The 12,740-nt window shown below is 42.1% G+C and overlaps 1 protein-coding gene across 2 annotated transcripts in view; it reads left to right on the plus strand.

The window, feature by feature from the left end:
- Nucleotides 1–12,740, plus strand: part of MIPEP (mitochondrial intermediate peptidase) — a 106,902-nt gene that overhangs the window by 15,364 nt on the left and 78,798 nt on the right. For both annotated transcript variants that reach the window (XR_016439299.1, XM_090028779.1), the window contains exons 5-10: nucleotides 720–783; nucleotides 6,933–7,115; nucleotides 10,100–10,256; nucleotides 10,868–10,916; nucleotides 11,874–11,934; nucleotides 12,578–12,630. Coding sequence is in view for 1 of the 2 variants with exons in the window: in XM_090028779.1 (XP_089884905.1) it covers nucleotides 720–783; nucleotides 6,933–7,115; nucleotides 10,100–10,256; nucleotides 10,868–10,916; nucleotides 11,874–11,934; nucleotides 12,578–12,630 (567 nt within the window). In the remaining variant the exon portion in view is untranslated. The remainder of the gene's footprint in view (nucleotides 1–719; nucleotides 784–6,932; nucleotides 7,116–10,099; nucleotides 10,257–10,867; nucleotides 10,917–11,873; nucleotides 11,935–12,577; nucleotides 12,631–12,740) is intronic.

Genomic DNA, 12,740 nt, shown 5'->3' on the forward strand with positions numbered 1-12,740 from the left:
CTTTAAGGGTGATGGCCTATATTAGTGCTGTCAGCTGTGCTAACCTACATGTTTTACAAAATAAACACAGAGATTTCAAACGGGAATCCATATTATCAAACATATTCTGATCTGTTGTGGTCTTTCTGAGGTCTTTACAACAGAAAGAATTGTTCCTGTAGCCAAATAACCAGTGAAAGCAGAGCTGGCATCTTTTTGAGGGGTGCCTGAAATCTAAAAAGGTTGAAAATAATTGCTGTAGAGTCAAATTAGCCCATCATCATGCATACTTTGCTGTAACTAGTGTTTTTACTGTTTCCTGTTTATATGCAACTTTTGATTTATTCTTTGTGTTGCAATGAAAATGTTAGTGTTAAATGCGTGTCTTTATTAGGAATAATTCTTTTCCCTCAAGAATCAAACATCAAGTCTCTTTCCCTGATCACTCAAAATAAGTGAAAAGTCAAATTAAATTGATAAATTTCCACAAATCAAAATTCATAAACTTGTTCAAAGTTTGTTTCAGAGCAATCACAAAATGTAAGCCTGTTGAAAGAGTAAGTCTATGACAAAATAGTTCTCTCTTATGATATACTAGGTAATGGTGCTTTGTGTGTCCAAACTAAAATATATTCTGTAAAATGTAGCATGCTAAAATGAATGATTGTTAAAGAAAAAAACTAAAAATAACGTTTGCTAAGAAATGAGGTCATTTTAACAGAGGTTTAATATATTTTTAGGAGAGTGGCAGAACTTTTTATGTTTGATTTTGAGATCAGTGGCATTCATTTGGATGAAGAAAAGGTAATTATTTTGGCTATTATATCTTAATAGAGATTGCTTTTTAACTGTCAGATTCCTAGTTTAGATAGTGCCCTGTTCACATTTTTGGAGCCTAATTGATTCTTTGGGGAATTTATACACATACCTTTTTGTCCCATGATGTACTGGAGATCTGCCACTTTGGAGCAGACTTGATTAATCAAGTGTGCTCCACACGTGAGCTGAAGCAAACTGCACTGCACCATGTGCAGTTGTATAAGCAGTGATATGCGTGTCAGTCCCCAGAAAATGGAAGCAGTGTGCTTTTGAACTAAAACACCATGCTTGCATGTGTAAAAATGTCCTTAGTCCCCAGGTTTGCCCTTTTATGCTACACCAGGGAGTTATAAGCAGTGCCTTGGGGAATTCTCTCAGAGCAAATTAGGTGTATTTGTTAAGCTATCTCAGGAAAAACATGCTTCCCATTATCTAGATAACCGAGTAATCAAAATGTTAGGTGGGATCAAATCTATGTTTAGACCACAGTTTATGCTCTGGCATTGGTAAGTTTCATGGTAGCTTACCCAAAACTTCTAGGTTTATCAGAGCCAGCAGATTTCATTGAGATCTGTGTTGGCTAAATATCCTTCCCGTTGTTTGTGGCATACAAGCTGTATTTCTACATGAGACAATCTCTTTTACAACTTTTGAGTTCCCACAAGTCCAGGCCCACACAAAGACTGTTGGACTACATACAGGTGGAAGACTGGTCAGAGGGGTTTGAGATGCTGCAAGAGGCACATGTGGGCTTGTCTGGACGTGCCCAGAGAGTCATGGATAAGTGCAGCTGGAAGGGATCTCCACAGGTCATGAACCTCTGCCTGAGGCAGGATCATTTCTCTCCAAACCATCCTATACAACCATAACTTAAACCCTGACACAACATAAACCTAACACCCTAACCTGTCCCAGGTAAAGCAGATGAACCCTGGCAGCAAATGTTGTGCTTCTATAAAATACTTTAAATATGTGCTCAAGAGATCCTGCGTAGAGGTCCATGCCCCTCACTACAGAGTAAGGCAAAAACCCCTATAGTGTGTAGCAATCTTACATGGGGTAAAATTTCTTCCTGATCCCAAATATGACAGTTTTTCATAGATTTCATAGACATTAGGGCTGGAAGGGACCTCGGGAGATCATCGAGTCCAGCCCCCTGCCCAAAGGGCAGGAAGTCAGCTGGGGTCATAGGATCCCAGCAAGATAAGCATCCAATTTACTCTTGAAGGTGTTCAGTGTAGGTGCTTGAACCACCTCCACTGGCAGACTGTTCCAGACCTTGGGGGCTCAGACAGTAAAGAAATTCTTCCTTATGTCCAGCCTGAAACGATCTTGCAGGAGTTTGTGACCGTTCGACCTCGTCATCCTTGGGGCGCTCTAGTGAACAGTTGGTCTGACTCTGAGTGGAGGGGCAAGACCATCTAGTCAGGAAGCTCCAGCTTCGCTCAGAGGTGGACAAATTATTTTGTGCAGAGGGCTGCTTACCCAGTTTTGGCAGGCTGTCAAGGACCACATGGGTAACCCTGCCCCTTGACAGGTGCCCCTCCCCCCAGTCACCATCTTTGGACCAGTGTCTTGGGACCAATGTTCCAGGGCTAGCACCAGTGGGGCCCAGAGCGGGGCACAGGCTGGCAAGGGTCTGTGGAGCTGGGCTGAGCTACACCAGCAGGGAAGGGGGAGCTGGCCTGGCTCCATAGAGCCCCTGCCAGCTGGGACCCTGCGCTCCTGCCACCCTGCTCTGGGCCCTACTGGCACTGGTCTCAGGACACCAGTGCAGGCCCTGCGCTCCCACTGGCTCCCAGCCTGCTCACATGCAGTGTCCCCCAGTCCCAAAGTACAGGTGGGGGGGCAGCACACAGCCCCGACCCCCTGCTCGCCAGCAGGGAAGAAGCTGGTGCTGAGCATGAGGAAAAGTGGCCCCTCGCCTGCCCCACGGCTGGCGCCCTGCACTGCAGGTGCTTGCAGCCCATGCAGGTCTGTCTGGAGCAGGCACAGCAGCCTTGTGCAGGCTGCAGGTGGCTGCAGTGTGGGGCGCTGTCCATGGGGTGGGCGAGGGGCCACTTTTCCCTGCTCTCAACACCAGCTTGTAATCCACCCCCCTGCCAGCGGGGCTGGGTTACAAGCTGGTACTGAGCATGTGGCAAGGGGGTGGAGAAAGCAGCCCCTCCCCACACAATGCATGGTGCCCCGCACTGCAGCCACTCGCAGCCTGCACAAGGCTGCTGTGCCTGCTCCAGACAGACCTCCAGACAGACCTGCAATACCCATTTTTGACAGGAACCAAGGCCAGAGAAATATTAATTTTCTGCCTTGTTTTAGGGGCCCCGCGGGCCGGATAGAATGGCCTCGTGGGTCGCATCCGGCCCGCAGGCTGTATTTTGCTCACCCCTGGAATAGGAGAATTGGCACACCCCAGTCATAGTCCTCAGCCTTAGTTGTGGCCAACACCCAGTGCCTCAGCGGAGGCTTGAAAACGCTATGACACATAGCAGGAAAAAAAGTGGGGAGGGGACCAGGAGCAGCAAGTAAAGCCCAAAAGCATGGGAAATACCCATGGTAGAAAATAGGCATAGCGACACTGAGATCACCCCTGCCAAGTAGCTGTCCCACCTCTTCTCAAACACCTCCAGTGATGGAGACTCCATAGCTGCACCAGGCAGTCTACTCCACTGCCTCATGATTCTTACAGTGAAGACGTTTTTCCATCTATCCAATCTAAATTTACTTTGCTGCAACTTTCAAGCCATTGGTCTGCATCTTCCACTCTGTAACAAGAGAGAAAAGGTGCTTTCCCTTTTCCTTATGGGAGCCCTTCAGGTATTTGAAGACTGCTGTTATGTCCCGTCTTCAGCGCCTTTTCCATAAGCTGAACATACCTAGTTCCTTCAGCCTTTCCTCGTATTACTTGCCCTCCAAGCCCTTGATCATTTTGGTTGTTGACCTCTGGACCCTCTCTAACTTCTTCACATCCTTTTTAGAATGTGGAGCCCAGAACTGCACATAGTACTCCAGCTGGGGCCTAACCAGTGCTGAGTAGAGGCAGTATCACCTACTGTGTCATTCACCTAATGCAGCTTATGCAGCCCAAAACTACAATCGCCTCTTGTGTGGCTGCATCACACTGGAGGCTTGTATAGAGTCTGTGATTTACTAAGGCTCCCAAGTCCTTTTCCATAGAGCTGCCATCCACCCAGGTGTCATCCATTTTGTATTTGTGTTTTTGATTATTCCTCCCAATGTATAGCACCTTGCATTTGTCTGCATTGAATTTTATCCTGTTGGCTCTAGCCCAGCTTTCCAGTCTGTTGAGATCCTTTTCAGTTGCACTTGCATCCTTCATTGTGTTCACAATCCTTCAATGTATTCACAGTCCTTCCCAGTTTTGAGTCACCTGCAGACTTGCTCACGAAGCTTTTATGCCAGCATCCAAATCGTTAATAAACTTGCCGAAAAGCACCAGGCCCAAGACAGACCCCTGTGGAACTCCACTGGAAATTTTCTGCCATTCTGATATGAGCCCATTAATAATTACACTTTGCTTGAGGGTATTGGCCCAGTTATCTATCTACCTTGTAGCACTACATATGCATATTGTTGGGTCAGCAGTATATGGCCTGCAGAGCCACTAGATCTAGGGCTTTGCCAGTGCCTGAGTCTGTGCTGGGGCAAAGCAGCGAGGAGTTGCACTGGGACAGGATGACTTTCTTGCCATGACTGCTTCTTTTCCTCCCTTAGCCTCTCACCAGCTAGGTCGCCAGTAAAACTTCCAGCTGGTGGGAAGCTGTGCTAGGACTGGCCAGCTGGAAGCTGCATTCATACTGTTGCCACTTCTCCCTTCCTCCTTCCCCTCTTCTTCCCAGCCACAGTGCAGGAGTGGCAGAAGCACAGATGCAGATTCCAGCTGCTTGGCTCTGGCACAGCTTCACTTGGCTGGAAGTCTTGCTGGGAGAAGGTAGATTTCATAGACATTAGGGCTGGAAGGGACCTCGGGAGATCATCGAGTCCAGCCCCCTGCCCGAAGGGCAGGAAGTCAGCTGGTGTCATAGGATCCCAGCAAGATAAGCATCCAAGCATCTACTACTGTTGTAGTAGAGTTTTTCATAGGCATTTTTGGAATTTTCTGTTCCCATGAAGTAGGGTTCTTCTTTAATGTACATTGTTTAAAGTAATGAAGAAAAAAAAATCCAGAAGTGATTCAAAAACATTGGAGGTTGATTTTTGTGTTTTAATAAAGATTTTTATTTTTATCTCAAAAGAAAAGAATTAATTTCAGAAGTCCCCAGTTGTTCACATTGGGTTTTAGGACAACTCATATGAGACCGTAATATTTATTTAATTTTCTTATACTTTTGGCAGATAAGAATTTTAGTAACTCCTGTAGTCCTTATTAGGCTGCTGTATATGTTTTATGCCATTAAGAGGATGATCAGGGATATTCAAGTATTTCCTAGCATGGACTATGTGTTCCTAGACAGAGCATCTTGTGAATGACTTCCATTAAAATATAAGGCTTGTTAGACCTTTGATCCATCTAGCCCTGGTATTCAGTAGTAGCTGATGCTTTAGAGGGAGTGTATGTGCATGGCATATCTAGTGTAATCCATCTCCTGTCTTACTTTCCCTAGCATCAACCATCATTGGCCTTGGGTTGTCAGAGAGTACACTCCTGACTAATCTTACTAATGTAGACTAACCAGAGTCTCATTTCCTTGGACTGATAAGGTTCAAATCTACCCTCCCTTCTTTTTGTTTTCAGACTACGTCTCCCTAATCTTACTAATGCCACTTACCATTTATTTGGCAGCTACAGACTTGTGTTTCAGAGACATAAGTCTAAGGAATAGTATTTAGTATAACCTAAACATCTATAATGTGATATAATATCTGAAAACAAGATTTGTGCTTTTGAGTAGCAGCTGGAATATGTCCTCACAAGTTCTGACATCATCCATTCAAATTTGAAACTTGACTGCTGAATTTTATTTCTCAGTTGTGTTTATGCTAATGATTATTGGTCCCACTTCATTTTGCCTTTCATCTACTTCTGCCAGCTTTCATCTGTCCATCCCCACTTTCCTCTTTTGCTTCTTTCTTTCCCTGCCAACTCACCTTTTTGCCATTTGTTTTTTGTCAGGTCAATTTTTATTTCTCCCATCAGACTCCAATAATTTCTTTCTGTCTCCCACCTCAATCTTGCTTTATCCCTACAAAAAAAAAATCCAAAGGTTTCCCCTGCCCCCGCCCCAAAATAAAAGAGCAAGTATTTTTTTATTTTAAAAGATAGGGATAAAGGCAGATGGAAATATTATGACAAATCCTTGTCACTTTTGTGTTTGATGCTTTATGAGTATTTCATATCCTTTCTCCCAACTTGAGCCTGTTTTATCTGTTTATAGGTTGATTTTACAGCCAAGACTGTCCTTAACTTTTTGGCATTGGAAGTAGACTTGTTGAAGCAAATGGGACTATTTGCAATAGTGAAGTTAAGCCTGTATGTAGCTGTTTGCAGGAAAGAATCTTGGATTATAAATTCTTTAGGTTAGAGATTGCATTTTTATTTTGCATATTTATATACCCCCTAGCAGCTTGCGGTATTTAGGAAGTAGGGCAATATAAATGTAAGATGATCAGATCTGAGTGTTACATAGTTCATCAGTGGTAACTCCTGGTGTAGCTGATGTTACATAATTTATTCTATTACTGCTGCCCTGTTTCTTGTGGGTCACCTGAGGAGTAATTTGAGTGTCAGAATTTTAGAACTATTTACCACTTATACATTATAAAAGGCATAAAAACTACCCAGAATCTATTTTAATGCATTTACTTCTAAAATGCAAACCTTTATGAAGTGTGTGTGTATTTGTATTTTATATATAAGATATACAAACACACAGATAACATCTTGATCTTCTCATTTAAAGTCATTTGTAAAACTCATACTTCCTCTGTACAGAATCAGCTCTAATCAGGATTTCATTAATATCACAGGCCTGATACTAAGTAAATAAATATTTGCTGGGTATAAGCCATGATATAGTTTAGTTGTACAAATTATCTTCTATGGCTGTGGAACACTGAGAGTTGCTTGTACTGTGTTTTAAGGGAATGTATATTTCACATTTTTTCCCCTACAGCGTAAAAAGGCTGTGAACCTTAATGTCCGAATATTGGATTTGTGTAATGAATTTCTTATGGGAACTCATCTTCCCAACAAGATTGACAAGTGCAGTTTGCCAGAACACATTCGCTGCAACTTCATAGTTGATGGAAACTACGTACAAATCTCTGGTTTGCATGCAGACTGTCCAGATGACCTGGTATGTATTAGTTAGCTTCACTGCAGCATGCCCTGAGTAGGAAGGTGAAATTTTCATTTCAGGTGACAGACTGTTTGGGTGCAGACAGCTAAAAATAGGGAACAAGAACTTCAGATTAGGATTTAAGTGATATTTATTTTGCTCTTCTCAAAACAAATTAGTTCAGAAGTGTTAATGATAGTGACTCAGGCTGTTCCACATACAACTGTTTAATTTTTATATGAACATAGACTAAAGATAGTTGCTGAATGCATGTTACCAAAACTGTTTTTAAACACACACAATGCTTACTCTCATTCTTTAATAAATTCCTTTATGGCATTTTTATAAGCATGCTTATGAATTAGTGGATATTTTGGATGCTTTAAATTCTGACTATATTTCCCACCGTGTGCCCCCACCCTCCTTTTTTGAGCATGACCTTAAAACTAAGTTGCAGGAAACTGTCACAGTTAAGAAGAGTCTATGCAGTTAAGTAATATCTTGTATAAAATCATTTTTAACTGTGTTTCTGGGAAGGGTAAAAGTAAGTTGTTCTATGTTTATCTTCTTTATTTATAATTAGTCCAGCAGAGGTGTAGAATTCAGAATATTACTTGTCAGTTGAATGAGGACTAATTATATAAGTATATCCATTGAGATGAGATGATTTTTTCATTTGGTAATGTGGCTATTGCAGTTGAACTTTACCTTTTCATTTTCTCTTACTCATTTTGCATTATCAGAGATTTTAAAACAAGAAGGTAGCATAGCTTGAAGGTAGGCTTGTTTAAAAAGAGCAAGCTCTTTCAGTATGTCAAAAATACAATGACATCTCAGGTAGTAAAATATTATGTTTGTGTTCCACAAATTTGTGCTAGATGTTTTGGACGATCTTGTTTTGAGGGGTATAAAATGGATTACAAATAGTAGGAGGTTAAGCAGGCAGTCTTTACCTCTCCCTTTTTCTAATAAATAATAGAGTGATAGCCCTCAGTTGTAATTGCTATTTATTTATGTATTTATTTATTTACTTAAATTTCTATGCTCCCATTCCACAAAATAAGGATTATTAGACTTTAAAAAGTTGTTTAATAGGGCTGTGCGTAGCTTTGGTAGCCAATTTGATTCGAAGGAGATTTGGCCCAATTCGGGGACTGAGTCTCCGAATCGAATTGGGAGACCAGTTAAAAGCTCCAAATTGATTCAAAGCATCCATAGATTCATAGATTGTAAGGCCAGAAGGGACCTCAGAAGATCATTGGGTCCAGCCCCCTCCACCAAGCAGGGAAGATTAACTGGGTGTCAGGTGATCCCAGCAAGGTGACTGTCTTGGCTCCTCTTGAAGATTTCCAGGGTAGTTGATTACACCACCTCTGGAGGGAGCTTATTCCATAGTCTGGCCAGCCTGACTGTGAAGAAGTTTTTCCTAATGTTGAGCCTGAATCAGTCCTCCAGGAGTTTGTGGCCTTTACTCCTGGTTTTCCCCTTGGGTGCCCTGGTGAACAGTTGCGCACCAAGCCCTTGATGTACTCCCCTGATGTAGTGGTAAGCTGCTGCCAGGTCCCCCCTCACCCTTCTTTTCCTCAGGCTGAAGAGTCCCAGATCCCTCAGCCTTCCCTCATGGCTTGCTGTGTAAGACTCTGATCATATGGGTGGCTCTTCCTTGGACTCTCTCAAGCTTGTCCGTGTCCTTGTTCAAGTGTGGTGCCCAGAACTGGATGCAGTACTTCAGCTGTGCTCTCACCAGTGCTGAGCAGAGCAGAAGAATCACCTCCTTGGCTTTGCTGGAGATGCATCAGTTGTTGCGTGCCAGAGTATTATTTGCCCTATTACTGAATCTGGATCAGTTTGGGAAAAGATTCGGCCATAGACTAAACAGGCAGCTGAAACAGCTGCCTCCAGCTGGTAAGTCTGTTGAGGTTGGGAGAGGGAGGGAAGAGGCGTGGGGGAGGTAGGGTTGTGGCTGGGGCTGGGACAGGCTGCTCAGCTGGTGTGGGGGGGTGCAGGACTAGGGGAGGGTGGGGGGCGCTGGATGCAGGTGCGGCAGTGCTTGGAGCGGGGGCTCTGGCCTGCTACTGCTTGCCCAGCCCGTGGGATATGGCAGGCGGAAGGGGGCAAGCAGTAGCAGGACATAGCCCCTGCTCCTAGCACTGCTGTACCCGCATCTTGCACCACCTCCACACTGGCTGGCAAGTGGTGGCAGTGCCTGGTCTTTTGTGCTGGCTGGCAAGCAGCGATAACGCAAAGCCCCTGCTCCCAGCGCTGATGCAGATGTGGCAGCACCAGGAGCGGGGGCTTTGCTCTGCTGCTGCTTGCCCAGCTGGGATGGGGGTGGGGAGGTGTGATGGAGGTGCGGCTGGCTTCAGGTGGAAGGGGACAAGTGAGGGCATAACCCCTGCTCCCAGTTATGCTGTGCCTGCATCAGCACTGAACGGATGGACTCTGCACTGCTGCTGCTTGCTAGCTGGGGGCAGGAAGAGGGGGCCACGGGATGTGGGTGTGGCAGCACTGGGAGTGGGGGCTGTGCCCTGCTGCTGCTTGCCCCCTTCCACCTGGAGTGAGCTGTGCCTGCAACCCCCCTCTTCCTATCCTGGCTGGGCAAGCAGCAGCAGGGCAGAGCCCCTGCTCCCGGTGCTACTGTGCCCACATCCCACACTCCCCTGCCCCTGTCTCCCACCCCGCCCTCCTCCCCAAGTAACACATCAGCTGCCTGTTTAGTCTATGACTGAATCTCCAAAGCAGTGCCAAATCTTTCGAATCTGATTTGGCTGAATCGATTCAGGACAGTGATTCAAATCTCTGAATCGTATCACTGTCCTCCAAATCGGCTGAATCCGAATCCTAAGTAAACACTTGCCTCTTCACACAGGCCTATTGTTTAAAATTAATTCAGTATGATTGTGATACTTGGCCTTTCATTGTTTTGACAAGAAAAAAATTACTGTTTTTTCTATGAATTATGTTATCATGAATATTTGTTCGTTATTATCTTTTTTTTTTAGGTACGAGAAGCTGCTTACAAGATTTTTCTTTACCCAAATGCCGATCAGTTAAACTGCTTAGAAGAATTGCTTTCTAGCCGAAACCATCTGGCCCAATTAGTTGGATATAACACGTTTGCCCACAGGGCTCTTCAGGGAACAATGGCCAAAACTCCAGGTAAAATCAGTGTATGTTTAGATACAGCAAGAAGTGAAATGTGTTTTGTTAATGCAGAAGAAGAAATGTTGTTCATTCAATTTGTGTGTTAATATGGCACAGTTCACTGGTGTGCATTATTACAGTTACATCTTGTTAATTAAAATCTTATGGGATTATATGAAGGGACTTCATGAGGTCATCTAATCTGCCCCGCTACTCCAGTCATCCCTGGACAAACCACCCCTTTATTTTTCAATAAGTAGTATTACAGTAGGACCTGGATATTTGATACATGGTTTGTAGCAAGTTGCTGAGTGAAGGATGAGCTGCACTGTTCCTTGCTTGCAGATTTTACTTGAAAGAGCACCGCTTTTCCATTCAGCTGGAGCACTCAGTGGTCCTGTGCAACTTTTTAGCTGTAGCTCTGTAAATCCTCAGCTACTTTGCAAACCCTCATGTTCTCAGAGGCTATGGAACCCATATAATCATTTCAGTAAATAAGATAATGATTTATTTTAGACAATACACTTTATTGTTTATTTGATCTGTTATTTGTCCTGAAGTAACATAATAAAGGGAGTAATCACCTTATTTAGTAAATTAATTAATTTATTTTGTTTTTATTTTAGAGAATGTAATGTATTTTCTGGAAAAACTTTCTGACAGGTTATCTCAACGGTGAGTCTGGTTTTCATTAATTCTTTAAAATTTTTAAAGTACAATTGGAGATTTTTATGCAAGTCAAGACTGTTATGATAGTTATAGCTATTTGAAAACTCTTTAAATTTGTTACTGTTGTATTATTATTTTTTCCTTCAAAGCTGTAATTCATTTTTAGAATGTTAAGATTTTTCTAAATAGGTCCTGATGAAGAATGTCTTGCATTCAAATAATATTCAAAAGACCTGATAAAGAATGTCTTGCATTTGAAAGCTTTTTTAACTTTATCCCAAATACTAGGTGGTCCAATAAACAATATTAACTTAAGAAATCCATGCCTTTCACATAATTTGTAGACCATTATGGCTACAACATCACTTTTATGCTATTGTACTAAATAGCATGACATGCTTTTAGAAATGTTTATTTTTCTACATTGCCTCTTAAGATAAGTAGAAGTAGGAAATAAGCTGTTCTCTTGGTTTTTTTTAAACAGCCTTTAGTGCTTGTGGAAATCCTATTATAAAGGTGACTGCAGAATGCATAAGAGTGACAACAGTAAATGATGTGCAACCAAGCAACAGCTCAGGGGAAGCCAATTAAGTGCTGACCCATTAGGTATCCCTACATCCATGATCAGACCTTTCATACTCACTCCATTGTTTTGCAAAACAGATGAAAATAAATAGCCTTATGGGCTATAAAATGGGTGCTAAGCAGGACTATGGGGGTTAAGAATATTGCAGCTTGAAAAACATAAGTAGGAGTTAACATGAGGGTGCCTAAACTGGGAAGAGCAGTATGAAGATAGCTTTGCTGCAGTGAACTTCAGAATGTAGCCCATTTCTCTTTATGCACTGCAAACATTTTGTTGGAATGAGTATGAATTTATAAGTTATACAGAATAAAAGCTCAGTTGTCATTTCACTGTCTTGTATTTGCTAAAAAACTTTTAATGGTGAAATTGTTTTACAGAACTCAAAAAGATTTTGAAATGATGGCAGAGATGAAAATGAAAATAAATCCCCAAAATACAGTGAGTTGTGCTATTGTGCATTCATTGTCTTTGCTTTCTGAATAATACAAACTAGCTATGCCTCAAAGTTAGAAAATAAGTTTGATCTTTACAATTATGAGTCGCGCTTTGCTTAATTTTTCTGTCTAGTCTTTCTGGCTTCTGAACTTTTGTGTTGTTAATACCGTTAAGAGCAAACATTGAAAATGAATTTGTGGCTTACATGAAGTGATGATGTATCTAACAACCAAAAATTGATATGGAAAATGTAACATCTTATTTTGAGCATTGAAAACAATGTTTAAAATTAACCTTAAAATATGATCTATACTTTCAAAAACATGCATGTCCAATTAGCATGTTGACATGCTTTTATTCTTTTGCACATAAACTCATTTTGCCCATGAATAAAACTTTCTATGCAGGCTGTACATCTGTCTTGTAATCCCATAATATATTTAAAATAAATGTCATCTTAACACAAACACATGTAAATTACTTAAATCTTGTGATATGATAATTCTAATAATGTAGTCAGATCTGGATGCTTCCTGTTACTGAAAGTGGTATGACAAAATGCTGGTTTATGTAAAGAAAATTAAACCTTCATCTTTTGCTTGATGTCAGTTATATAAATTATAAGTTGAACTTTTTTTTGTTTCAGAAATTGATGCCTTGGGATCATCCCTACTACAGTGGTGTCTTGCGTGCTGAAAGGTAAGCGCCTCAGGCTTCTAGTAACAATGAAAATATGAGTGTTCATTTCAAGCCTTTGGCATAGTGATAATAGAATAAATGTTAACAATATTTCCTTCTCTAAAGAAGAA

The sequence above is a fragment of the Crocodylus siamensis genome, chromosome 1 (genome assembly GCF_052110815.1).
Source record: "Crocodylus siamensis isolate JL-2025a chromosome 1, ASM5211081v1, whole genome shotgun sequence".
Lineage (NCBI taxonomy): Eukaryota > Metazoa > Chordata > Crocodylia > Crocodylidae > Crocodylus > Crocodylus siamensis.